The sequence below is a fragment of the Sorex araneus genome, chromosome 2 (assembly GCF_027595985.1).
Source record: "Sorex araneus isolate mSorAra2 chromosome 2, mSorAra2.pri, whole genome shotgun sequence".
NCBI lineage: Eukaryota > Metazoa > Chordata > Mammalia > Eulipotyphla > Soricidae > Sorex > Sorex araneus.
The window spans coordinates 312,785,741-312,813,009 of NC_073303.1; the positions used below are offsets into that span (position 1 = coordinate 312,785,741).

At 35.6% G+C, this 27,269-nt stretch overlaps 1 protein-coding gene and 1 non-coding gene across 2 annotated transcripts in view; one reads left to right on the forward strand and one right to left on the reverse strand.

Moving 5' to 3' along the window:
* Positions 1–18,931, forward strand: part of SERPINI2 (serpin family I member 2) — a 31,541-nt gene extending 12,610 nt beyond the window's left edge. Inside the window, exons 5-8 of the mRNA XM_004621668.3 lie at positions 6,705–6,802; positions 9,248–9,334; positions 14,294–14,383; positions 18,836–18,931. Coding sequence (XP_004621725.3) covers positions 6,705–6,802; positions 9,248–9,334; positions 14,294–14,383; positions 18,836–18,912 — 352 coding nt within the window. The 3' untranslated portion in view covers positions 18,913–18,931. The remainder of the gene's footprint in view (positions 1–6,704; positions 6,803–9,247; positions 9,335–14,293; positions 14,384–18,835) is intronic.
* Positions 18,932–26,701: 7,770 nt separating this feature from the next.
* On the reverse strand, positions 26,702–26,805 carry LOC129402846 (U6 spliceosomal RNA). Its single transcript, XR_008628884.1, has one exon. It is a non-coding gene; the product is annotated as a U6 spliceosomal RNA (small nuclear RNA).
* Positions 26,806–27,269: the final 464 nt, after the last annotated feature.

Genomic DNA, 27,269 nt, shown 5'->3' on the forward strand with positions numbered 1-27,269 from the left:
GTGATTTGATTACAGCCATACAATGAGACAACACACATTCCTCAATCAAGTGTACATTTTTCACCATCAATATACCCCATTTCCCCAACACTCTTTCACCCCACCATCCCTCTGTTTTTATGCATTATGGCTTGCAATACAAGTACTAAGAGGTCATTGTGTTTGTTCAGGGATTTCAGTATTTTTATCAGCGTAGTATGGCTGGAATAGCATTTTAACTGAATGGCAGCTTTGGGGTATGGACGTGACTGCTGAGGCTTCCGGAAGTATAGGGAGGTAGGGCAGAGTTTGTCCATGACTGTGCTCTTAACTTGTAGTTAAGTATTTTGGCGCTTGGCCTGGCCTATTTCGATACCAGGGCAGTCCACAGCTTGCTCTGGGTCCATCAGTCAGGACCCTGCTCTTGGAGTGCTAGGAAGTAAGGACAACTTAGGCTTAAGTCAAGTAAGTGTGGATGCCCAGGAGTAAATAATATTTTGCTATGCTATGCTATGTAACTCCTATTTTACATGGCATAGCATCAATTGTCCTCCTGTGTCTATACAAAAAGGACATTGCTAAATTAAAAACATGCAAATGATATAAAGGAAAGAGAAAAGCAATATAGGATTATTAGTTGTGCCTCAGGTGCTCTGTTGTAGGAGTGGCTCAATAAACCTTAAACTCCCTGCGAGAGCAGCAAAGAACCCAGTGTTATCCAACATCTTAGTTTCTTATAGCGCTGACAATCTTTGGGTTCTTTAACTTGCAAATACATCAATTGAATCATTGAATGTGTTATCACATGGCAATCTCTCTTTATGTATCCTCCTCTTTTTATTGAATCACAGTGAGATACACAGTTACAAAGTTGTTCGTGATTAATTTCAGTCATATAATGTTCCAACACCTGTCTTTTCACCACTGTACATTTCCCACCACCAATGTCCCCACCACTACCACCTTCTTCTTTTTCTTCTTTTCTCCTTCTCCTCCTCCTTCTCCTCCTCTTTCTCTCTCTCTCTCTTTCGTTTTAAGACTTATGGTTTGCAATACAAATACTGAAAGGTTATCAGATATATTCCTTTATCTACTTTCAACTCTCAGTTCCTGTGAAAAATGATAATTTCCAACTATTGTTGTTATACTGATCCCTTCTCTAGCCTAACTGCCCTTCACCCATGAGACATTCTTGTGTCAAGCTTCCAACCATTGACTAGTCCTTCTCTTAGTCCCTGTTTCCTCTGGTCTTGGATATTAATCTTATTATATATATATATATGTGTGTGTGTGCACATATGTATATATGTGTATGCATATACACAAACATATATCCATATATTATGATTCATATATACATTATATCCCATAAATGTATGCAGTCATTCTATGTCTATCCCTCTCCTTGGATATTAATCTCATTTTATATATATATGTATATATATGTGTGTGTGCACATATGTTTGTGTATATGTATATGCATATACACAAACATATATATCCATATATTATGATTCATATATATTATATCCCATAAATGTATGCAGTCATTCTATGTCTGTCCCTCTCCTTCTTACTCATTTCACTCAGCATGATACTATCCACGTCCATCCATACAGACTGACGCACATCCAAAAGAACAAGAGCATCCAATGATGACAGGGATGCAGGGAGAAAGGGACTCGCCTTCATTGTTGGTGGAAATGCTCACAAGTTTTTCTTTTTGGAAAACAATATGGTTATACCTCAAAAAACTAGAAATTGAGCTCCCATTTGACCCAGTAATATCACTTCTAGAAAATACCCTGGAGGCACAAAAACACAACAGAAACATCATCTGAATTTTGATGTTCATTGCAGCACTATTCACAACAGCCATACTCTGGAATCAACCCGAGTGCCTGAGAACAGACGATTGGATAAAGAACTACAGTACATCTACACAATGGAATACCAGTCAGGAAAAATGAACTCATGAAATTCACTTAGATCAATGACATGATATTATACTTAGAGAATACTAAAGACACTAACCAAAATGTTCCTAAAAACAATAGATTTATATAGTAGAGTGGCAGGATACAAATTCAGTGCTTATAAGTCCATGACTTTCCTTTATTTCCCCTTTTTAAAAGATTAACTAATCACTAATCTTATTGGGCTAGTGGCCTTGTCTTTAGTATGATATAACAAATTAATGAGCTATGACTATTTCAAAATAGGTTGACATTGTAAGGTGCTGAGGTTATAGATAAACGTGTGCTTTTGCAAAAATAATTCAACTTATTGAGCCAGATATATTAAATTTAAAAAATTTTAAATTTCTGGAGAGAAAAATCAGTTATAATAATGCTGTGTATAAGTAGCATTCAAGTGTGATGTTTGAGCAACTGTTGTATTTGTTGTTTAAGATTTATTTCTAGGGGCCAGAGTGATAGCACAGCGGGTAGGGCGTTTGCCTTGCACACGGCCGACCCGGGTTCAATCCTCGGCATCCCATATGGTCCCCTGAGCACCGCCAGGAGTAATTCCTGAGTGCAAAGCCAGGAGTAACCCTTGAGCATTGCTGGGTGTGACCCAAAAAGCAAAAAAAAAAAAAAAGATTTATTTCTACTCTTCAAAATATGATGTTTAGAATCAAGGTCAAAATATTTAGTATAAAAATAATAGTCAAAAGCACCTTAAAGTATTTCTTGTTAGGGATATCCCAGATATCTAATTTTCGAGGCTTTGCGGTGTAGGAGAAGAGTTAAAACTATAAAGATCTGTTGTCTAAACATAATATAGGCTCTTAGAAATGTTGAAGTAACCAGACTTCCTCAGGGTGAAGAGGAGCACTTGCTATTTGACTCTTCTCTATATAAGAAGTTCCTGTGGAATACTTTTTGATATATGAGCATAAATGATTACTTAATGTAACTTTCATGCATATAGCACTTTAACTTTCAAAACACTTAGTATTTACATTTTAATATTAATTCTTATGTGTTTATAGTCTGACTTGGTTTTATCACTCATTTTAAAGATTAAACTAAGTCACTCAAAAAATAAGTGTATCACTGTTAAACTTAGATTTGGGAGACAAGATTAGTTTTATATCTATTGAGCCACAACCTTAAAGGTGTATGTGTTTCCTTATCTATTAGGAAATTTATTTTATTTATAATAGCACAGATTAAGATGCGTCTATAGAAAAGGAACTGAAACATATATAAAGTGATAGATATGCTTCTCGTTACTAAATGGTTACCACTTTGTTTATTACCACTCACTATATAGTAATGCACAGTAAGTACTAGAACAATACCAAAAAGTCCATGCTAAGGGGAAGAAGAGAGGGAGTATAAGAAACTAGAATGATAAACAAAGGCATAATGTGATAGAAGGAACTTGAGCAAGAGTTTAAAAGAAGAAAGTTAATTCAATATATGATGAGAAATTGTTGAAAATATTGAAGAACAATATTGGAATGATTGAGGCGGTGTTTTTGAGAGATATAATAATGTCTTTATGCTGAGTAACTTGTCTAGACTCTTTTTTTCACAACCCAATTTTCATTTCCCACCATTTTTTTTGGATAACTTCTATTGACTCTGCAAACCAAGTTAGGATTTTGGAAAGATTTTCTGATCTCCCAAGATCCACAGCCTCTCCCATTTGGGGAAGTTTATCTAGTAACTTGTATTATGTATTCATGGTAGTACTATTAGACTTTTTAGTTTTCTCCATAGTAATGTAAGACACTTGAAGTCAGAAGTTACGTATATTTTCTCTTGAAGTTGGAAGTTATGTATATTTTCTCTTATGACATCAATACAATGCATGTATCTGAAAAACATTAGTTTTTTAAAGATGTGTGATGTTTTAAACTGAATTATTGGAATGTTCCAGGAGAAGTTAATGAGGGAAAGACTAAAGCTTAAAATTTTAAAAACTGCAACAATTTAGGTTCTAAGTAAGGACAGCTTCAGGAAACAATGAGGAACTGGTAGAGAAATAAAAGAAAATTATTGGAGTGTTTGGTTAAATATAATGAGTCATAAAAACTACATTGTTTTGAAGTTATAAAGTTTCTTACTAGGAAAGTAAATGTAATGTCATATATGCATTTTCATCAGAAGAAGCTTAGAGTTAGTCATGGAATTTTTAAAGATCTTGCTCTTTAAACATTTTTAGCATTATATATATGTTACAAAATATAGTGGTGATATCTAACAAACAGTGATGGTCATTCTAAGAAGTATCATTCTTTTAAAATATTGACTGATATGTTATCTTGCATTGACCAATATGTTATCTTTTATAAAATGTTTAAGCCAAGACTTAGGAAAATGACATAATATTAATACCTAGAACTTTGCTTATTTTTTAACTGTATGGTTATACCTTACCTAATATGTTTATCTTGTATGGCTAAGTAGAACAATGGCAGTACATATTTCCAAGGGTTATGAAAGAACATGTGAAATCATGCATATAGCTTTTTTAAAAACGTTTTGGTCACATCTGGCAATATTTAGGGGTTGGTTCTGTCTCTGCACTCAGGGTTACTTCTGGTGGTAATTGGGGAACCAATTGGGATGCCAGTCACTGAACTAGGTTTGGCTGTGGGTAAGGCACCACTGTAAAGGATTGCGATATATCTTTATCCTTGCAGGTGAGAATCCAACCTAAGAATACATTTTGTTGGTTAATAATAATGTTAACTACCTAGAACTTTTGTTGAGATTAGAAGCTATACTCAATATTAACCCCCTAATTTGGGAAGTTCTACTTCACACCTGGTTATTCCTGGCTCCAATAATTATGGATAATTATCCATAACTAGAAATTGGTAATAGATTACTTTTATTAATGGTTGAATGGTTTTCTATTGCTGAAGCTTTATTGGACTGTGTTATAAGGAGGGCTGTTCCATAAATGACTTTCTGGTGATAGTTAGAGAAATTATTAGAAGTTGTAATATGTCTTCCAGTATTCATGTCATTAGCCTAAAATCTTGGGTTATTGTACTAAAAATAGCCAATTTCTAGGTAGAATAGCACATTTATATCCAACCATTTAGAAGTCCATACTCCATTCAGTTTGAAAAGGGAGTTTGCAAATGAAAACAGAAAAAAATAGCAATAAAATCTCAAAACCATCATGTTTCATATTATTTTTCTTATCAGAAAGTTAGAAAAAAGTTGAAATCAGTTGACGTAAAACAAGATATTTTCATTATCAGTAGATTTCAATGCAATTATTATGCTTATTCCAAGTTAGCTAGGGCACTGAATGAGTTAACATTTTCAAAAGTATATAATCTTTTACTAAGAAATAACTTATTCACCATGCATTTCTGCCACAGCATGTTCATTCTTTCTGAAGAATTATAGTTAAGAAGTGTGTTCAACAGTTGACAGTTAAAAAACTGATCCAGTTAGACCAATTGCTCACACTAATTTCTAGCTCCCAATATGGATCTACTTGTTAGGGAAGAATCCTGAGCTAGATTGGATTTTGTCAGCATGCAACCAGGAGAGAACTAGGGTAAACGCCCCTCAAGGCACAGAGTTCTAGCTTAGTAGATGCCCACAAATAACCCTGATCAGCAATTCACATGTCTTCCTATTTGAGGAAATGTCTTTTATTTTATAAGTCAAGTTTCTAAACTGATTTAAAAATGCAATGGCTTATGCATCTATAAAATTAGTGAAATTAGTTTCCAGTTCTGTTTATTATTTAAATGAATGTGGTTCAGTGATTGTTATGCACTTGAACCCAAAGAATATCAGTATCAGAGAAAATTATCTTAGAATTGGATACTTGAACCTAATTTGAACTACTAATTTATGGACCCATACTGGGAGAACAAGGCTTACTATTTTTTCAACTATAATTTTTACTTTGAGCAGGAGCGATAGCACAGCACGTAGAGCATTTGCCTTGTACATGGCTGACCCGGGTTTGATTCCTCTGTCCCTCTCAGAAAGCCTGGCAAGCTACCGAGAGTATCCTGTCTGCCTGGCAGAGCTTGGCAAGCTCCCTGTGGCGTATTTGATATGCCAAAACCAGTAACAAGTTTCACAATGAAGACATTACTGGTGCCCACTCGAGCAAATTGATGAATAATGGGACGACGGTGCTATAGTGCTATTATTTTTACTTTAATAAACTTTTCTATTTTTTATTCCATTCATAGGGCATGTTTGGAAGATATTAGTTATGTCTATGAACTGAAGGAAGTCAGTCACATCTACTGTGAAAGGATGGGAGGTTATCATGTGTCTTTCTGCCACAGTAGTCAGCACACTACTTTAAGAACTGTCATCCCCTATTCACTTCTCAGGGTACCCTGGATGTATTCCAGGAGTCATCTGTGATGGCATGAAAAAAATGAGCATATATAATTACTGGAGGAGATCTTTGCACTTCTAGGGAAGGAGCCAAAAAACTGAAACCTTAGCATTCTTACCCATTTTGTTGGATAATTGCTCTTTCAAAAACCAGTACTCTTATTCTTCTCTATAACCATTCACCTTGAAGTTAGTTATTAGCACCACAGAATTATTCAGCAGAGCTGAAGGAAAAAATGATATGAAATGGGAGCCAAAGCAATTGTAATAAAGAAAAGAAAAGGTTTCACAACATGTCTATTCCTAGTCATTCATTTAATGAAAAACATTTTGGTAGCAAATTTGCACTGTGTTTCAAGACTTTTATTCTTTTTTTTTTTAAACCAGATTTAAAGTAGAACAAAAACTAGACTTCAAAGAAACCTTGCAATCTTTGAACGTTACTGAGATATTTTGTGGTGGCTGTGACCTTTCCGGAATAACAGGTAATACAATAAAAAATTGTTATATTTTATGTTGATATGTTTTTAAAATAATTATACTAATTGATTTTAAAAGTAAAAGAGCATTTTGCCTAGAAAACACACACATAATAAATATCATAGACATATTTATATATCTATAAACAGGTACTCCATTTGCACTTAACTAGTTTTTAATAAAAGTCTGAAAACAGTTTTGAATATCATATAAGCCTTCTAACAATACTTTTAATGGAACAATATGTAAGAAGTATTATGTGGGCTCTTAGCCCTTTTGGTTTACTTAAAGAGCAGGATTTACAATTTAAGAAGAGTTATCAAAAGTCTTAAACAAATTTTCTCATGTTGATTCGGTAATTTTATAGCCTAATAAATAGACATTCACAAGCTGCTGCATCATGAACATGATGTAGAAATTGCAATGTTACAGCTTGTAGGTGAACTTGAGACTGACAAGAAGCTGAGGTGATGGAATTCTGATGCTAATTTGCACCTGGAAAATCGTATTTGGCAAAGATGTTCACACACAACAGCACCCAAGACTGTTTAATTTTTTTCATCTTGAAAGCACCCACTAGTTCACAAATAACTAAAAACTAGAAAATGAAGATGTATAATTTCTTCATTTAAAACAGAATGCTTAAAATTCATTCTGTTTTTATAAAAAGAAAGTATAATGACAGAAACTTGTCTTTCTAATGGGATTTTGTATGATAACGGGAAATATTTTGCATCCCTTTATAAATATCTGGATTTTGGAGAAATAATTAATTTATTCATCTATCTATTGAGGAAATGAATAGAGTAAATGAGCTTTCTGTTTGGAAGAGGTGGATAGGGTATGCAGATGACATAGATGTTCATTATCACCTTCACACATGATTTAGCTACTTGTTTTCACTCTGACATTTACATCTGACTTCTCTGACAATTTCATCAGCATCAAGAATTAGGCAGCCAACAATAAACGTTGCAACAGGATGCTGTTTATATGTGCCCTGGAGCGCAGCCACCTTATCAAATTGAAAAAAATCATTTTTCAAGCTCCGTTTCTCTTAAACATTTATTGTTTTCTCACCTGAGTCTTCTATTTGCGTTGCTTTAACTACTTTGCTTCTATCTTATTGCCTGAAATAAATGAGCCACAGCTAATGCAAGCTTTATATCCTGTCATTAAGAGACTAGTGAATTTCCTGCTATACCAACTTATTGTTTGGGCGATAGACATTTAACAAAACCACCAACAACCAGTCAAACATGCATGTTATAAATCTTTTTAGAGAAAAGAGATATGATTATTTTGTAGTCATATAGTTCATAATGTTCAATGAAATATTTTTCAGAGAATTATTTTGGAAGCTTAAATAAATATTTGATTTCAAACTCTTTTCACTTCTTGTCACATTTAATAAAATATTTTAACTTTAATGAGCCTGTTTTCTAATAAAAAGTGTTTTCTGTTCCTTTCATTTGGCAAAGATATCCCTGGTGTATTCATTAAAATCTAAAGCAAATAATTATTAGAGATATATAGAAATAAGGGCACTTATAGGTTATAGATACCTTAAGCTTGTCCATTATCACTTAAGTCCTGTTCTTTTCCCCAAACCTGGCCCTTTCTTTAGTGAGAATGCATTCTCCATCAGATTTTAAGGCCATCTTCCTCTCTATCCTTTGCCATCACAAATCCCTGGCCATGATTGTGTTGTCTCTCTGAGGAACATTGTCCTCTCTGTTTGGTCTTGATCTAGCAGGGATGGCTTCTGAGCTTCAGGTTTAACTTCTCCCTTCTCAAAGAGACTATCCTTACAGATCACTCTATCACAAAAGCTTCACACATACATCAGCTTTCCCAAGAAGAAGCAGTGATGGCGGGGGCGGGGATCTCTCTTGACATGTAACTAGACCAGAACAAAGTGCTGTAAGATACTACCTTACATCGAAAAACAGAACAGGTTTTAAAGGACGACTCTGAAGTGATTCTGTAATAGCACAAAGGTAGCCTCTGCAGCCATGAAGGAAAGCAAATTTCTTTTTAAATTCAGATCAAAACTGAGTACAGAATTTAAGAGGAAAGTTGGCTTTGAGGTTGAATGCACAGAGTAGGATTAATTCAGCTCCTCAAGCCTTTTTCATCTTGTCTGTAGGCTAAGGCTAAAGGGGGCAAAACCCTCTGTCCATTCAATACACTCCTTAGCGGGGCACCTAATTTAAGACTTATCCCCTTCTATCTCTACCTTTTATATCTGGACTAAACTTGGTCTCTATATCATCTCTGCAAAGGCTAAACTGAATCACCTTTATCCCTAGCAAATTAACTAAGTTGGAGAGTTTGTTTACTTCCTTCTCAGTTCATTTGAAAATATAATAAAGCTTGGATCTAACTGGTAGTAAAGAGACTTATTTTAACTCTAAATTTATGCATATATACATATTTTTTTCCAACAGATTCATCTGAGGTATATGTTTCCCAGGTCATGCAACAAATTTTCTTTGAGATAAATGAAGAAGGCAGTGAGGCTGCAACATCAACTGGTAAGACAAATGATCCCACAATAAGTTAGATGGAAAGATGGGAAGGAAATTTATATACAGAGGCTGTTATTTTAAAGCATATTATTATGCTTCTCTTGTCATGTTGTTTGCATATTATAGGGAAAAAAGGAAATTGATGGTACAAATTATTTATTCATCTCTCAGTTACAGCATGCAAAAAAAAAGTAAAAAGATTTTATTAGGAGTTGAGGTGAGCCTCTACTACTGATATTTGCTTATTCACTAATTAAATTACCTAAAATTAGCAGGTAGGCATTTTGCAGAAACTTTAAGTTTAAACATAAAATCACTGCTGTTCAGAAATGCATACTCAAGTAATTGTATTAATTTCATCCTTCCATTATACCAGCCATATTAGCCTTATTTTATTAATTTGATTCTTCCAATTATCTCTTGGTAGTGACTCACAAAGTTAGCTGTTCATTAGAATCATCTATAAAAATTTTAAAATTCTGTGACTGTGCACATCCACAAAATTTTTAAATAACTGACTCTGGAGATGATATCCAGGGTTTAATATTTTGAGATTTACTTTGAAGTAATGCCAGTGTGCAGCAAAGATTAATAAAAAATACTACTATGGCTTATAATCCCTTCTCACCACTGCAAAAATATCTGTGGCACTTCTACCACTAGGAAATTTATCAGAAACATAATGGTTCAGGGGCCAGAGCAATAGTACAGGGGGGTAGGTTATGTTCCTTGCATGTGCCAATGGATTCAATCCCTGGAATCTCATATGGTACATCAATGGGAGTTTTTTTTTCTTTTTTTTTTTCTTTTATTGAATATTGAACTTTCCATGTGGAAAGTTACAAAGTTCTCAGTCTTATGTCTCAGTTATACAATGCTCAAACACCCGTCCCTTCACCAGTGCCCATATTCCACAACCAAAAATCCCAGTATACCTTCCACCCCCGCACCCCCACCCCTGCCTGCGTAACTGATAAATTTCACTTCATTTTCTCTTTACCTTGATTACATTCCATATTTCAACACAAAACTCACTATTGTTGTTGGAGTTTCCGCCCCAAAAAACAGCCTTACTGAGAAGGAAGCATTTGATAATTAGTTTTCCATTGCTGAGAGTGAAGAGATATGCAGTCGCGTGGCTGCTACCGAGACTGTGCGGTTTAGGATTTCTGTATTTTAGTAATTAAGTCCAGGGAGATTTATGTTAGAAATTGCATCATGTTCCTTCCTGGAGCAGCATGGGGCAATGGCTTAGTTCACAGTCTAAAGATACGGCTGCAAGCACTTGCTGGGACCAAAAGTAGTCTAGCTGGCCTCCAGATCTTGGTCAATCAGCAGCGAAGCGGCCGCACAAAAGCTTGGCCACTCGCGTCAAATCTCGGCGAAGTGTGAGCCGGTATCGGCCCTGGCCTGAGACTGCCAAAGCGTCCCGCTCTTCCGAGTTCATAACACATTTATTTTTCCAATGGGAGTAATTCTTGAATGTGGAGCCAGGAGTAACCCCATGAGTATTACTGGGTGAGACCCAAAAACAAACAAAAAGACAAGACAAGAAATAAATGCAGTGGTTCAACCCCCCAACTCCAGGTCTACTGAATAGGAATCTGTATTTTCCAATGTCTCCTACTACATATATACAATTATATATATGTATATATATGTGTGTGTGTAAGTATATGTATATAGTATATATATGCACACACATATATTACAGTCTGAAAATAGAGATCTACTCTATACTGTGCTACAGTTATTTGAACAAATTATATTTTAAATAGTATCTGTTGTATATATAAAAATAATTCAAAACACCTTGCATTTAATTAGAAAATTAATTCATCTTTAATGAATACTTCATAAGTCTATTTTTATACTATTTACATTTTAACCAATATGTAATATGTGTGTATCATTTAAAATGTTTTATTGATCCATTTCCAAATACACTACTACGTTATTCATTAATTTGAAATATTAGGACTAATGAAATGAAATTTTGACAGTTGGATTCTCACTATTACTTTGTTGTATTCTGAAGAACTTTGTATCACTAACTCAAAGAACTAATATTAAATGGAATGAGTTGTTTCCATCCTTGAACAAACAAAAAAAGTCTTCCTTGGGATGAGGTTTTTGAAAAAAAATTACTTGCTTTGACACAGAATTTGAGATTTGTGATAGAGATAATCATCACTGTCACTGTCATCCCATTGCTCATCGATTTGTTGGAGCGGGCACCAGCAACGTCTCTCATTGAGAGACTTATTGTTTCTGTTTTTGGCATATCCAATATGCAGGGGTAGCTTGCCAGGCTCTGCCGCGTGGGCTCAATACTCTCAGTAGCTAGCTGGGCTCTCCGAGAGGGGCGGAGGAATCAAACTCACGTCTGCCGTGTGAAAGGCGAACGCCCAACCGCTGTGTCATCGCTCACAGCCAGAGAGATAATCATATGATAAATAATTGTCCTTGCATGGTTCAAAGAAATATGTACAATAGTCCAGAAGTGGCTTACCAGAATTCAGACTATGTTAATTGCCAATAAAATTGAAGTGAAATGAGATATCTTAACTTCAGTTTTAGAACTCTTTCATTCCTCATGCTTCTCAGTTTAAGTCTAGACTTCTCTAAGAGGCAATAACTATGGGATTACAAGATGAATCAGCAGTCACTCTGATGTATTACACTGCAAAATAATCATCGAGAATATTTTGACTTTCAAGTGTCTGCTCAGGGTTATTTAAGAACAGGAAAAGCTCAAGTATTCATCATATGAGAATGGAGCAATTCTATGCTTTTCTGATTTATCTCACTACTCTAGGTAGTGAGATAACTATCAATGAGTATAGGCCAATATGTATTCCTCATATTTACTATATTTACTGGTATTTCTGAAAGCATAGTTCTGATAGTCTAGAAAAGTGATGTACAGGGGCTGGAGTGGTAGCACAGTGGGTAGGGCATTTGCCTTGCACGCGGCCGACCCGGGTTCGGTTCCCAGCATCCTATATGGTCCCCCTAGCACTGCCAGGAGTCATTCCTGAGTGCATGAGCCAGGAGAAACACCTATGTATCATCGGGTGTGACCCAAGAAGCATAAAAAAAAACAAAAAAAATAGAAGAGTGATGTACATCGTGTGATTATAAGTGGATCAGAATATGCCATCTAAAAATATGCCAGTTGGAAGAAGATTGTTTTGAGATAAAGGAAAAGAAAGACTTTCAATGCACTCCTTATCGGATGACATGAAGGTGAAAATTCTCTTTGTGAAGATGTCTTCCCTTTCCTCTCCAACACTTGGAGAACAACCACTATTATAGAAGATAGGAGTTGACACTAAGATAAACTTGCAAAACAATCCTTAATAAATGGACCTTATCAACTATTAGTTTTTCCCATATGTTTTTATCTCTGAATATAACACCTTAATACCCCAAATCCTTTTCATCTCGCAATCTCTCCACAATTTACCACTCTTTGTTAAAGCTCTCAGTGTTTAAGCTCTCTGGTGTTTAAGCTCTCAGTCTTAATGGCTTCTTTGTGTGTTCCCTTCTTGATTGTGAAGTTTTATATGTATATAAAATAAATGTTATTTTGTTAATTTTTTATTTTGCCAGTCTAATTTTCAGACTCTAGGTCATAATATAAGTGGCCAGAGAAAAAAAATTTTCTCTTCTACAATTGTTTTCTAATTTTGTATTTTTTTTTTTTTTGCTTTTTGGGTCACACCCAGAGATGCTCAGGGGTTACTCCTGGCTTTGCACTCAGGAATTGCTCCTGGCAGTGCTTGGGGGACCATATGGGATGCCGGGGATCGAACCCAGGTCGGCCGCGTGCAAGGCAAACGCCCTACCCTCTGTGCTATCGCTCCGGCCCCTAATTTTGTATTTTTAAAAACTACTTTTCCATGTGTTATTTCTTATTATAGAAAAATCATTGCATTTCTGCGAAAGAAAAAAAATGAATTTAATGTAGAAGTATTTAATCTAGTAACCAAAAAATTCTGATCATTTGGAATTGCCATATTAAATACTGACAAACGCCACAATGAACCATCATGGTATAATGATCATGGTAAACAATTACTAATATATAGAAAATCTCCACTTATAATCTCATACTAAAATATACATAGTCATAGTCCAAATTCTTAGTAGGTCTGAGTTTACAGCGTAATTTTGGAAAAATAGGTTAAAAAATTAACTTGGGGCCAGAGAGAGAGTACTGACCTTAAGTTAGTGCCTTGCATGTGCCTAACTCGGGTTGAATTTCTGCATCACTTAAGTCCCTGAAGCACCACTAGGAGTTATCCCTGAGCACAGAGACAACAGTAAGCCCTGAACATCACCAGTGTGAGCCAGAAACTAACGACACTAATAAACTCAGATGTAATTACTATAAACCTAAAAAATAAAAATAGTATGCCAAAATATCATCTGGATAGGAATTCACAACAAGGTAATTTAAGAATAAATAAAAATTAAGCAGAAACATATTGTCTGAAAAATAAAAAATTTTTTGATGCTTCCACTAAAATTAGATCTTGTATATGACTTTCATCTTTATTGAGCATTAATATAATGTTAGAACAATTCCATAAATAAATCTAGTATTTATTTTTCTTCTTTTTAATTTTTGGCACACAGCTGGCAGTGCTCAGGAGTTACTCCTGGGTCTGTGCTCAGGAATTATTCTTGTTATTGCTATACCATATGGGATGCTGGGGATGGAGACAGGTTGGCCATCTGCAAGAAAGATGCCTTATTTACTTTATGCTCTCTCCAGTATTTATTTTTCTCCTTTTGTTTTTAAATTTATTCCAAATTTCTTTGTATTTAGACAATGGGTGTTTATGCAACTATTAAACCTTCACAGAAAATGACCTATCCTGTAAACAAAAATTATTTTATATTTTTTTCTTTACTGATGATTTAATGTGAATATATAAATAACTACTTTCTCTATAGGTATCAACGTCCCTGCGATAATGAGTTTGCCTCGAAACCAATTTATAGCAAATCATCCGTTTTTGTTCATTGTGAAGAATAACCCAACAGGTAATTTTTTGAGAATTATCTGGGAACCCACCACACATTTTAGGCTCAGGAGATGATATGGGGTGTTAGGGATGGAACCCTGATTGGCTGTTTTTGCTGTCTAGCACCCTATCTCTTATTCTTTGGTCTGGCTCTGTGGATCTTTACTTTGTAGTGTGTTGCTATATTTATTAGTGGTTATTTACTGTTAATGATTGATAATATATTCATTTATTATAGCAGTACAACACCACTGCAATTATTTAGATATTTTGACAAATAAATCCATAAAGCTAAGAGAAAAATTATGTACTGTAATCATATGCAAAAGGTCAAATTGGTTGTAGATTGGATTGTGTTGGCATTTGACTCAATGTCAACACCGAGAAATGCATTTTGTCTTGGTAGTTATTTCTGCACTTTATTGAAAAGCAGAATTAGAATACAACTACAGTGAGAATACATTCTTTAATTCTTTATGTGGGGTGTCATCTCAGGAATCATAATGACCATTCAATATTATAAGCCGCAATCAAGCATAAAAATCTATCTTACTCATGTTTGCATTTAGTCCAGTATTTGTCAGAGGGTCTTGCAGATAATGTCAGTATTGCTAAAGATTGAGAATATGGACTTTGTGTTGAATTTGGGCTCATATCCCAGTTCAATTAACTAATAACTACAGACACATTACTTACACTTTTCCATATCTAACTCAAACATTTTATTAGTGTTCATTTCAGAGTTATATAGATCTGTATGTGAAGATTCTAGCACTATGCCTGATACAAAAATGTATTGTGAATAAATCAACAAATATATATATATATACATACATAAAAGTGAATGATGGAATAAGTGAAGAAAAGAAAGAGGAAAACTTTCTGCAAGTTGATGTGCATGGAGAATTAAATAGTTCTTTAGAACTGAATCTGTTCCATTTAATGACGGTTACTTATATTATTGGTTATTTAAGGGACAAAACAGACTTATTTACTCATAATCCTTTACTCTAACTTATATGAGCCTTATTTACTCATAATCCTTTACTCTAACTTCCAAGTGATCCCTTTGAAAGTTGTTTCTTGGGAACAAGGAATTGCTTGTGATTTGCTGAGAATGTATTAATATAACTTCAATTGCAGTACTAGATGTGTCAGTGTCAAATAATATTTTGAATGTTATTTGATCTACACATCTTTAACCTTTGGATAATTCCAGTTCACTATAATTAGAAGTGTTTTTTGAGTATGGAGACAAAAAGACGTGAAGTTGTATTGGACTTCAGTGTTCAAAGAAATAATATTTTGAATAATGATACTGACTCTATTTTTCAAGTGATGACTAAGGCCATACTGTCTGCTGAACAGCAATTCAAAATTTAAATTCCAAAATAATATACTTTGTTTGTGATAATGTTTAACTATCATATCTTAATAACAGTTTTATGATATTTACTGTAATGGTAATTTTGAAACTAGGCTTAATTTCTGAAAGTACCACATTAAAATAAATGGACACTCATTTGTCAGACTGTAAACTCTGGCATGAAATGTAGAGTTTGCCTATTATCCTAAGATGTATGCATTCAGTGATTTATTTATTTCTCTCTCACAAATGATCTTAAGAAATCATTAAGCAAAACAGAGATGATAACTAGTAAGCCTTAATATACTAGCAAGTGAATTTATTATTTGAAAGATAGCCTGAATAAAAATGATTTTCAGACAACACTGCTCTTGTGAAAAATGCATTCATTGTATTTTCCACTAAGTTTAGTTTTATGTTGTAGCATCATTATTCAAAGAGAAGATAAACTGACCTAGCTAAAATCCTAAGGGAATATAAGAACTTTTTTAGATTTGTTTTTTGGCCACACTGATGATGCTTAGGTCAACTCCTGACTCTACACTCAGGAATCACACTCGGGTAGCCTAAGGAACCATATAGAATGAAACTGGTGCACTGTTTGCAAGGAAAGCATCTTACCCACTGTACTATTTCTCACACTCTGGAAATAAAAGTATATTTTATTTCATAAACTTAGTGTGGGCTGGAGTGATAGCACAGCGGTTGGGCATTCGCCTTTCACGCGGCCGACCCGAGTTTGATTTCTCTGCCCCTCTCAGAGAGCCCTGCAAGCTAATGAGAGTATCGAGCCCACGTGGCAGAGCCTGGCAAACTACCCGTGCGTATTGGATATGCCAAAAACAGTAACAATAAGTCTCTCAATGAGAGACGTTACTGGTGCCTGCTCGAAACTTAATGTATAGGTCATATTTAGACATTTGAAAAGAAAATTGTAGAAGATGCTATGAAATATTTCTAAGAAGCTAGTGAATCATGAGTTTGAAATTGTCAGTATTCCACACATAATAAAAATATACTTTGAATATTTTCAGAACTTGAGTTGAAGAAATAACAGACCGTAAGGTATTTTATATGACATATTTTATTCTAGTTGGCCTTTTCAATGCTGGAGAAAATGCAGTTTCTCTCTTCAGCACGTATCTTTATCTCCTTCTCTCCATCCCTCCCTTATTTCCTGAGTAAGAAATCTATTATTCTAGTCAGTTAGTTTTTTTCTGTTAATATGAGGTAAACGTTGCTTCCATATAACAAAAACATTGTATAGACATATTAAAGTTAAAACTCACTTCTTTTAGAAGTGCATAGCACTGCACTGTAGCACTGTCATCCCGTTGTTCATCTATTTGCTCGAGCGGGCACCAATAACATCTCCACTGCGAGACTTGTATGAAGAGAAAAAAGGAACAGTAATTTTTGTAGTCAGTCTGCCTCTATAGTATGATAAGGGGAGATTTAATTAACCTAATTAGTCTATAGCATCTATCAGTGAGTACATGACTTGCATGAAGATTCAATTTAAGAAATTGGTTTTTGGGACTGAAGGATAGTAAAGCAGGTAGGGCGTTTGCATGCAACTGATCTAGGTTTGGTCCTCAGCATGTCATGTGGTTTCCAGAGCATCACTAGGAATAAATCCTAACCATGGAGCCAGAAGTCAGTCCTGAGCACCTGATGTGGCCCCCAAACTATATGTATATATGAGCATATATGTGTATATATATGTATATATACAGATGAATATATGATTCTTCTTGACAAAGAACCAGGTTGAAAATTACTCAGTTACCTCACTTCTATTTACAATTTTAAAATATTAATTTACCATAAAATTACTTTAAATATTCCCTAATAAATAATTCTGATTAAACATTGGGATGTCATATAATTATATATTCTCAGAGTCATTGATGATTCTTATTGTGACTAAGTATAATATATATCCCAGGAGTTTTCACTGTAATTTTACAGGACTAAAAAATCCTGATATACATTATCTTTATTTCTAAGCATTATGTTGAGATACTCACACAGCAGAGCCTGGCAAGCTACCCATGGCGTATTCTATATTCCAAAACCAGTAACAATAATGGGGCTCATTCCCCTGACCCTGAACATGATGGGGATGAATGGAAACATTTCTGGTGCCCGCTTGAGCAAATTGATGAGCAATGGGATGATAGTGATACAGTGATATTGAGATATTTGAGACAAGGCCATTGATTAAAATTCATAAATGATTAAGTGGAAATTGTGTCTACTTTCAGATTTTTGGCTTTTCTAAAAGTGCATCTTTCTTAAGAACTTACAGCAAAGCATTTGTGAGAAAGCCATTGTTATTACCAAAGCATTTAGATTGAATTTTAGTCATAAAATTATGCAAATTTTATCATTTTAGAAATATGTCCTTTATTACACCTGATTATTAGGAATTTAAGAAAGGAAAACTTGGCACTATTTCATTTCTAGACACTTTTCTTATTCTAGTTGAAAAGAAAGGTGAGTGTACATTGACAATTTTTTTTGTCCTCAAATTCTTCCTTTTCACTTGCAAACAGAAAATGTTGGAAACATGTATTTGCATTTATGCTGTATTTTATGTGCCCTCTGTGAGAATTTCAAAGCAATAGACTTATGAAAATAATGTCTTCAGTACTAAGCTTTGACTCAGAGCAATAGAAAACCTGATAAGTTGCGATAAGTTGCATTTTTAAACCTAAGGGTTTATGTTGCATGCATAAAAAGATGATTACTAATATCTTATATTGAAAATGCTACCATGCTCAGCACAGCCATTTTATTATACTGTATTTCTTGGCTAAGTATATATTTAGAACATCTCTCTGTCACTTTAGTTTTACTATCATATAAGAAAAATAAGACTAATGAATTGTCCCTGCCAAGCTGTTGTAGGTGTTAATTTATATCATAAGTTATCAGAAAATGACTAATAATGACACAAGCATATACTTTAAATGCACTAAGGGTTTTTCAATTAGGATGGCTAACATATCTTAAAGAGAATACATGAATGATTTGTTAAAGTATTAAAAACTATATTCTTCTATATTAACAATTTTTAAAAAGATTTTTTTCTTTTTCTAGAATCGATTTTGTTTATGGGAAGGGTGACAAATCCTGACACCCAAAAAGTGAAGGGAAGAGATTTAGATTCTCTGTGAATGAAAAGCAGTTTCAAAAATAAGAAGACTCTTGGAAGTTAACTGATTGACAAACTAGTCTCATGGAAATATTTTCATGATAATAAATTTGTTTAAATTATATCGACATAATAATTCATAAATATACTAATAAAATTAATGATAAATTACATCATTCAATGTTTGTTTTCTACATGTTTTGTAGTGTATATGAATCAAAATGAATGACCTTAAATGAAATATTAGAATTTATATGTAAGAAAACCCTGTCCTACCTATCTGAGATATTAAATTTCTGTTTTAAATATCAAAGTCTTTTCTTTATATTCCTTCAGACATGTATTACTCAACTTCAAGGCACAGGAAAATTAGCAATACCATGGGAAACCACACTTAGGAGAGTGAGAGTAGTTTGTGCATCTCAAGAAACTACTATGGTCTAAAGATTCAATGTCTATGATAGCAAATCATGTTTGGATATTTTAGTAATCTTAATTTTTATTTAATCTTAATCATTATCTTTGAGACATCTCTTTCTTCTCATGTATACTTTAAACAGATATAGACAGTAGAACAGAGTAGGAGACCAATATCCAAGAATAGTAGAAATAAGTACCAGGAGGTTGGCTCCATGGCTTGGAAGCTGGTCTCACATGCTGGGGGTAAAAGGCAGCTCAGATAGAGAAGGGAACACCAAGTAAAACGTGGTTGGAGATCCCACGCGGGAAGGGAGATGCGTGCTGAAAGTAGTCTAGAGACTGAACATGATGGCCACTCAATGCCCCTATTGCAAACTACAACATCCAATTGGATTGAGAGAAATCAAAAGGGAAAATACCCTGTTACAGAGGCAGGGTAGGGTGGGGGGGAGATGGGATTGGGGGGTGGGAGGGATACTGGGTTTATTTGTGGTGGAGAATGGGCACTGGTGGAGGGATGTGTTGGCGAACATTGTATGAGGGAAAAACAAGCTCAAAAATGTGTGAATCTGTATCTGTACCCTCATGGTGACTCACTAATTAAACAATAAAATAAATTAAAAAAAAGAAATGATTAGACTTTTATAACACCGTTCTATAAGTAAAACTGGCAGCTAAATTAGCATGGTTCAGGAGACTGTTCTCCATGGTTTTAACATAGTAAGCTAAGGAAAGTCGTAGGCCAAGACTGCAATCTATAAAGACTAAACAAAGAACCTCACTTCTACTTATTTTGAGATGTTAGAGGGAAATATCTAAAACTACATTCCACTGACAATATCACTTGTTTTGCAGTTTTTTTTATTTTCATGTCAGTCATGTAAAGTATCTTCTTGTTTATCTTTCCTATCTTGGGCAGAGATTAGTGAAATGGCTACCTACTGCTAAGTCCTAATGTGTCAGACACTGAAATATTTTTTTTCTAAGTGATGTTCATTATGCTAAAAGTCTTAAGAAATAATATCCTTCCTCTGCATGAAGAAACTGGGATTTGAGGATATTTTATAGATAAGTGAAGGACACAGCAATAAAATGTGGTGGTTTTTACTGACAATAAGACTCATCTGAAGTAGATATCTCTGATCCTAATCAGTGCTATAATACCTTCTATGTATATCCTTGAAAGTAGCATCTGTCTTCCCCTGAAACAATGGTTGTGTGGTCACCAAAGAATATGTGTGTGGGACAGAGTATAGCATAGCGGGTAGTGCTCTGGCCTTGCTTTTCACCAACTTGGATTTCATCCTCCACACCACATAGGGTCCCTGGCTCTCCTCCAAGAATGATCTCTGACTGCAGGACAGGGGTAAGCCTCAAGCACCCCTAGCTGTGCCACCCCCAACATAGTCTAGGAATCTTTCAACAGAAAAACCTAAGCTATACTAAAAGTATTAAGAAGACAACTTTAGAATTGTGATTGCTTTAAAAGCATAGCATGACTCAATTTAATATTTGTTTTCCTAGATTCTCAACTTGAACCTACATGAATAACATATTAATAACTTTAATCTTAATAATATATTACAGATAGATACATTACTCATCATGGTATTTATTAAAAATTGGCTAACTTGATTTTAGATTTATTCATGAAAGAGAAAATAATGTAAGTTTAAAAAATATCAGTTTTGTTAAGACCTGGTCCATATTTCTTTTTAATCTGTATTGCCCAAGTTCTTAAATTCCTCTTTCATATTTTCTGTGTCAGGGTACTGTGGGAATTCAGCAACTCTTTCCATAATATCAGTTGAGTTTTTGCCATTTTATTTTTTATAAATTTATTTATTTGTTTATTTATTTATTTATTTATTTATTTATTTATTTATTTATTTATAGTTAGTGAGTCACTGTGAGGGTGCAGTTACAAATTTACCCATTTTCGCGCTTGTGTTTCCCTCATACAATGTTAGAGAACCCATCCCTCCACCAGTGTCCATTCTCCACGACCAATGAACCCAGCATCCCTCCTACCCTCCAATCCCATCTCCCCCCCCATGCCACCCCGCCTCTGTAGCAGGGTATTCCATTTTGTTCTTTCTCTCCTTCTGGGTGTTGTGGTTTGCGATAGGGGTATTTCATCCTGTTCAGTCTCTAGTCTATTTTCATTTCAGCACGCATCTCCCTTCCCGCGCGGGATCTCCAACCACATTTTACTTGGTGTTCCCTTCTCTATCTGGGCTTCCTTTCACCCAGCATGTGAGGCCAGCTTCCAAGCCATGGAGCCAACCTCCTGCTATTATATACTACTATTCTTGGGTGTTAGTCTCCTACTCTGTTATTTTATATTCCACAGATGAATACAATCATTCTATGTCCCTCTTTTTCTGACTCATTTCACTTAGCATGATACTTTCCATGTTGATCCACTAATATGCAAAGTTCATGACTTCATCTTTTCTAATAGCTGCATAGTATTCCATTGTATAGATGTACCAAAGTTTATTTAACCAGTCATCTGTTCTTGGGCACTCGGGTTTTTTCCAGATTCTGGCTATTGTAAACAATGCCACGATGAACATAAAAGTTCAGATGTCATTTCGACTATACTTTTTTGTTTCTCCAGGATATATTCCCAGAAGTGGTATTGCTGGATCAAATGGAAGCTCAATTTCTAATTTTTTGAGAAGTGTCCATATAGTTTTCCAAAGGGGCTGAACCAGTCGGCATTCCCACCAGCTGACTGTGGGGTCCCTTTCACTCCACATCCTCTGCAACAGTGGTTGCTTTTGTTCTTTTTGATGTGTGCCAGTCTCTGTGGTGTGAGGTAGTAGCACATACTTGTTTTGGTCTGCAATTCTCTGATGATTAGTGAAGCAGAGCATTTTTTCATGTGCCTTTTGGCCATTCATACCTCTTCCTTAGAAAACTTTCTGTTCATTTCTTTGCCCCATTTTCTGATAGGGTTGGATGAATTCTTCTTGTAGAGTTCAACCAGTGCTTTATATACCCTTGATATCAACCCCTTATCAGATAGGTATTAGGTGAATATCCTTTCCCTTTCTGTAGATTGTCTTTGTATTTTGGTCACTGTATCTTTTGCAGTGCAGAAGCTTCTTAGTACGATATAGTCTCATTTGTTTATCTCTGTTTCTGCTTGGTTGGTCAGTTGTGTGTCATCTTTGAAGATACCTTTAGCTTCAATATCGTGAAGGGTTTTGCTGACCTTGTCTTCGATGGACCTTATGGACTGTGGTTTGATGTTGAGGTCTTTAATCCATTTTGATCTTATTTTTGTGCATGGTGTCAGCCGAGGTCTAAGCCCATTCTTTTGCATGTGGTTGTTCAGTTATGCCAGCACCATTTGTTAAAGAGGCTTTCCTTTCTCCACTTCACATCTCTTGCTCCCTTATCAAAGATTAGATGGTCATTCATTTGAGGTTGTGTGTAGGGATATTCCAGCCTGTTCCATTGTTCTTCAGCTCTGCCTTTGTTCCAGTACCATGCTGTTTTAATTTTTACCACTTTGTAGTAAAGTTTAAGGTTGGAAAGGGTGATGCCTCCCATCATCTTTTTCCCAAGAATTGTTTTAGCTATTCGTGGACGTTTGTTGTTCTATATGAATTTCAGGATTGCTTGATCCATTTCTTTGAAGAATTTCATGGGTATTTTTTATAGGGATTGCATTGAACCTGTATAATGCTTTGGGGAGTATTGCCATTTTGACAATGTTTATTCTCCCTATCCATAAGCAGGGGATATGTTTCCATTTGCTCATGTTCTTTTTTTATTTCATGGAGCAGCATTTTATAGTTTCCTTTGTAGAGGTCCTTTACTGATCCCAAGGTACTTGATTTTCTGGGGCACGATTGTGAATGGGATTGCTTTTTTCATGTCCTTTTCCTCTGTCCCATTTTTTGCAAATAGGAAGGCCATGGATTTTTGGGTATTGATTTTATAGCCTCTGACTTTTCTGTACAAGTCTATTGTTTCTAAGAGTTTCTTAGTAGAGGTTTTAGGCTTCTCTAGATATAGTATTATATCGTCTGCGAATAGTGAGAGTTTGATTTCTTCTTTTCCTACCTGGATGCCCTAAATATCTTTTTCTTGCCTAACAGCTATTGCAAGTACTTCCAGTACTATATTGAATAGAAGTGGTAAGAGTGGGCATCCTTGTCTTGTCCCTGATCTTAGAGGAAATGCCCTTAGCATTTCCCCATTGAGGGTAATACTTGCCATAGTTTTGTGGTAGATAACTTTGACTATCTTGAGGAACATTCTTCCAAAACCATTTTGGTGAGAATTTTCATCATGAATGGATGTTGGACCTTGTCAAATTCTTTCTTTGCATCGATTGATATGATATGTTTTTTATCTTTACTTGTGTTGATATGATGGATTATTTTGATTGATTTCCCAATGTTAAACCATCCTTGCATCCCCGGGATGAATCCCACTTGGTCATAGTGTATGATCTTTTTGATGAGTTGTTGGATTCTATTTGTTAATCTTTTGTTGAGGATCTTTGCATCAATTATTATCAGGGATATTGGTCTATAGTTTTCTTTTTTGTATGGTGTCTTTGTTTGCTTTTGGTATTAGGGAGATATGTGCCTCATAGAAACTGTTCGGCAGGGTTCCTGTTTTTTCAATTTCCTGGAAATGCTTGAGGAAAACTCGCAACAGGTCCTCTTTAAATGTTTGGAAGAATTCGCCAGTGAATCCGTCTGGACCTGGGCTTTTGTTTTTGGGGAGACTTTTGATTACAGTTTTGATTTCCTTGATATTAATCGGTCTATTCAGGTATTCCAGGTCTTCTTGGTTCAGTCTTGGAAGATTATAGGAATCAAGGAATTCATCCATTTCTTTTAGGTTCTCTTGTTTCGTGGCATACAAACTTTCAAAGTAGTCTCTGATGATCTTTTGAATCTCCTTGGTTTCTGTTGTGATGTCCCCCTTTTCATTTCTGATTCAGTTTATTAGGGTTCTCTCTCTCTCTTTCTTTGTGAGTCTTGTTAGTGGTTTATCAAACTTGTTTATTTTCTCAAAGAACCAGCTCTTGGTTTCATTGACCTTTCAGATTGTTTTCTAGGTTTCCATGTTGTTTATTTCTGCTCTAATTTTTATTATTTCTTTCGTTTGGTCAGGTTTAGGTTCCTTTTTCTGGTCCTTTTCCAAGATCTTGAGTTGTAAAGTCAAGCTATCTGTGTAGGCCCTTTCTTCTTTCCTAAGGAATGGTTGCAGAGCTACAAATTTTTCCCTTAACAGGGCTTTAGCTGAGTCCTATAGGTTTTAGTAGCTCCTGTCTTCATTCTCGTTTGTTTTGAGGTATCTCTTGATTTCTTCCTTGATTTCCTTCCTGACTTTACTGATTGTTCAACACCGAGTTGTTTAATTTCCAGGTGTTTGCTTTGGTTCTCTGTGTCTGTATGTGATTAGCTTCTATCTTCACATCATAGTCAGAATGAAGTATGCTGTGGATAGCGACACAATACTGAAAGCAGCAAGGTCAAAGAAGGAAATCACATACAAAGGAGCACCCTTTACTTTAACAGCAGATCTAGCAGAGGAAACCCTCCAAGTCCGAAGACAATGGTGGGACATAGTGAGAAAACTCAGGGAGTTGAACGCATCACCAAGAATTCTTTATCCAGCTAAACTTGCACTCAAACTCGAAGGAACCATACACTATTTCTCAGATAAACAACAGCTCAGGAACTTCATAGACTGAAAATCAAACTTAAGAGAAGGACGAAAGGGGCTACTGTAAGACAAGGAAGAATCCCACAAGAACAACAAATTCCAAAGAAAGATGACACAAAACCCCATGACAATAATCTCTCTCAATGACAATGACCTGAATGCACCAATTTAGAGACACAGAGTGGCAAAATGGATCCGGAAACTAAACCCAACATTCTGCTGCCTGCAAGAAACACACCTGAACAGTCAGAGCAAATACAGACTCAAAGTCAAAGGATGGAAAACAATCCTGCAGGCAAACAACTCCCTCAAAAAAGCTGGGGTGGCCATACTAGTTTCCGACAACATAGATTTCAGGTTGAAAAAGATTCAAAGGGACAGCAAAGGTCATTTTCTATTTATCAAGGGATATGTACAAGAGGAAGAAATCACACATACAGTGATCATTTACCCATCCGTCCACCAGTGCCCATTCTCCCCCACCAATGTTCCCACCACCCCCACCCCATCTTCCACCACCACACCCTTCCTTTGTGGCGGGGAATTTCCTTTTGTTCTCTCTCCTTTGGGGTGTTGTGGTTTGCAATAAAGGAATTGAGTGGCCATCATGTTCGGTCTATAGACTACTTTCAGCACGTATCTTTCAACGCAAATGGGTCCTCCCAACATCCTCTACTTGGTGTTCCTTTCTCTATCTCAGCTGCCTTTTCCCCCAAATCACACCATCTGTGGAATATAAAGTAACAGAGTAGGAGACTAACACCCAAATATAGTAGAGATAAGGACCAGGAGGTCTGCCCCACAGTTTGGAAACTGGCCTCACAGAAGCAGTTCTTAATAACATCCTGGTCCATTACACAAAATTAAAGTTTTCAGTGAACAAAAGTGTAATATATTACAGAATAAACCTATTTATACAAATATGCATTTATGGTAGCACTGTAGCACTGTCCTCTCATCGTTCATCGATATGCTCGAGCGGGCACCAGTAACATCTCCATTGTGAGACTTGTTGTTTCTGTTTTTGGCATATTGAATATGCCATAGGTAGCTTTCCAGGCTCTGCCATGTGGGCAGCATACTCTTCGTAGCTTGCCAATTCAAAATAATAAATAAAAGAATTTCTGTGCAAAGAGTCTGCAGACATAGACCAGCAGGAGAGGTGCTTATCTTGCAAGCAGAAAAACCAGATTTGAGTATTGGCATCTCATATGGTTTCCTGATCACTGCCTGGAGAAATGAGTATAGCCAAGTGTGGCCCCCATGAAAAAACAACAACTAAAAATTAATAAACTAAAATAAACCAATAAAGGTGAGGAAGTCAATGGTGACCATTTAATGTTCTATGGGAAGTCTCTGGGCATGTGCTGGAAGTGTGCATATTAAGATTCCAACTTGTAGTATCTACTTTACATAGATTTGCGGAAAACTTTATTTCTCATTATTTTAGGGAATCAGGTTTGAGATTTAATTTTTTGTTACGATTATCCCATATGTGCTGTAGATTGAAGGACATCACGGTTGCACACTGTGATGCTTAGGGGTTCTGTAATGCCTAGGATAGACTCATGACCTCCGACATACAAAGCATATTTCTACTGCTTGAGCCCGATCCCTGATTAAGAGCATTTTTTTTTTATTTTGCATGCTTCAGGAATTTTATTTATTTATTTATTTATTTATTTACTTACTTACTTACTTACTTATTTACTTATTTGCATGTCATCCTTGCGCAGGGGCAATGCTAATCTTCTCTGTACTGTTCCAATTTTAGTATATAAGCTGCCGAAAGGATCATGCAAATTTGTGAAGCATTCCATATTTTTATGACAGTGCTACATTGCTGCTATATGGGCTGGAGCAATAGCACAGCAGATAGGGCGTTTGCCTTGCATGCAGCTGACCCAGGATTGATTCTTCTGTCCCTCTCGGAGAGCCCGGCAAGCTACTGAGAATACCCCGCCCGCACAGCAAAGCCTGGCAAGCTAACCATGGTGTATTTGATATGCCAAAAACAGTAACAACAAGTCTCCCAATGGAGACGTTACTGGTGCCTGCTTGAGCAATAGGATGACAATGATAGTGATTAATTAATTAATTAATTAATTTTATTTTTATTTTTTAAAAATTTTGTTGAATCACCATGAGATAGTTACAAGCTTTCATGTTTGGGTTACAATCACACAATGATCAAACACGCATCCCTCCACCAGTGCACATTCCCCACCACCAACGTCCCTGGTATACACCCCTTTCCCA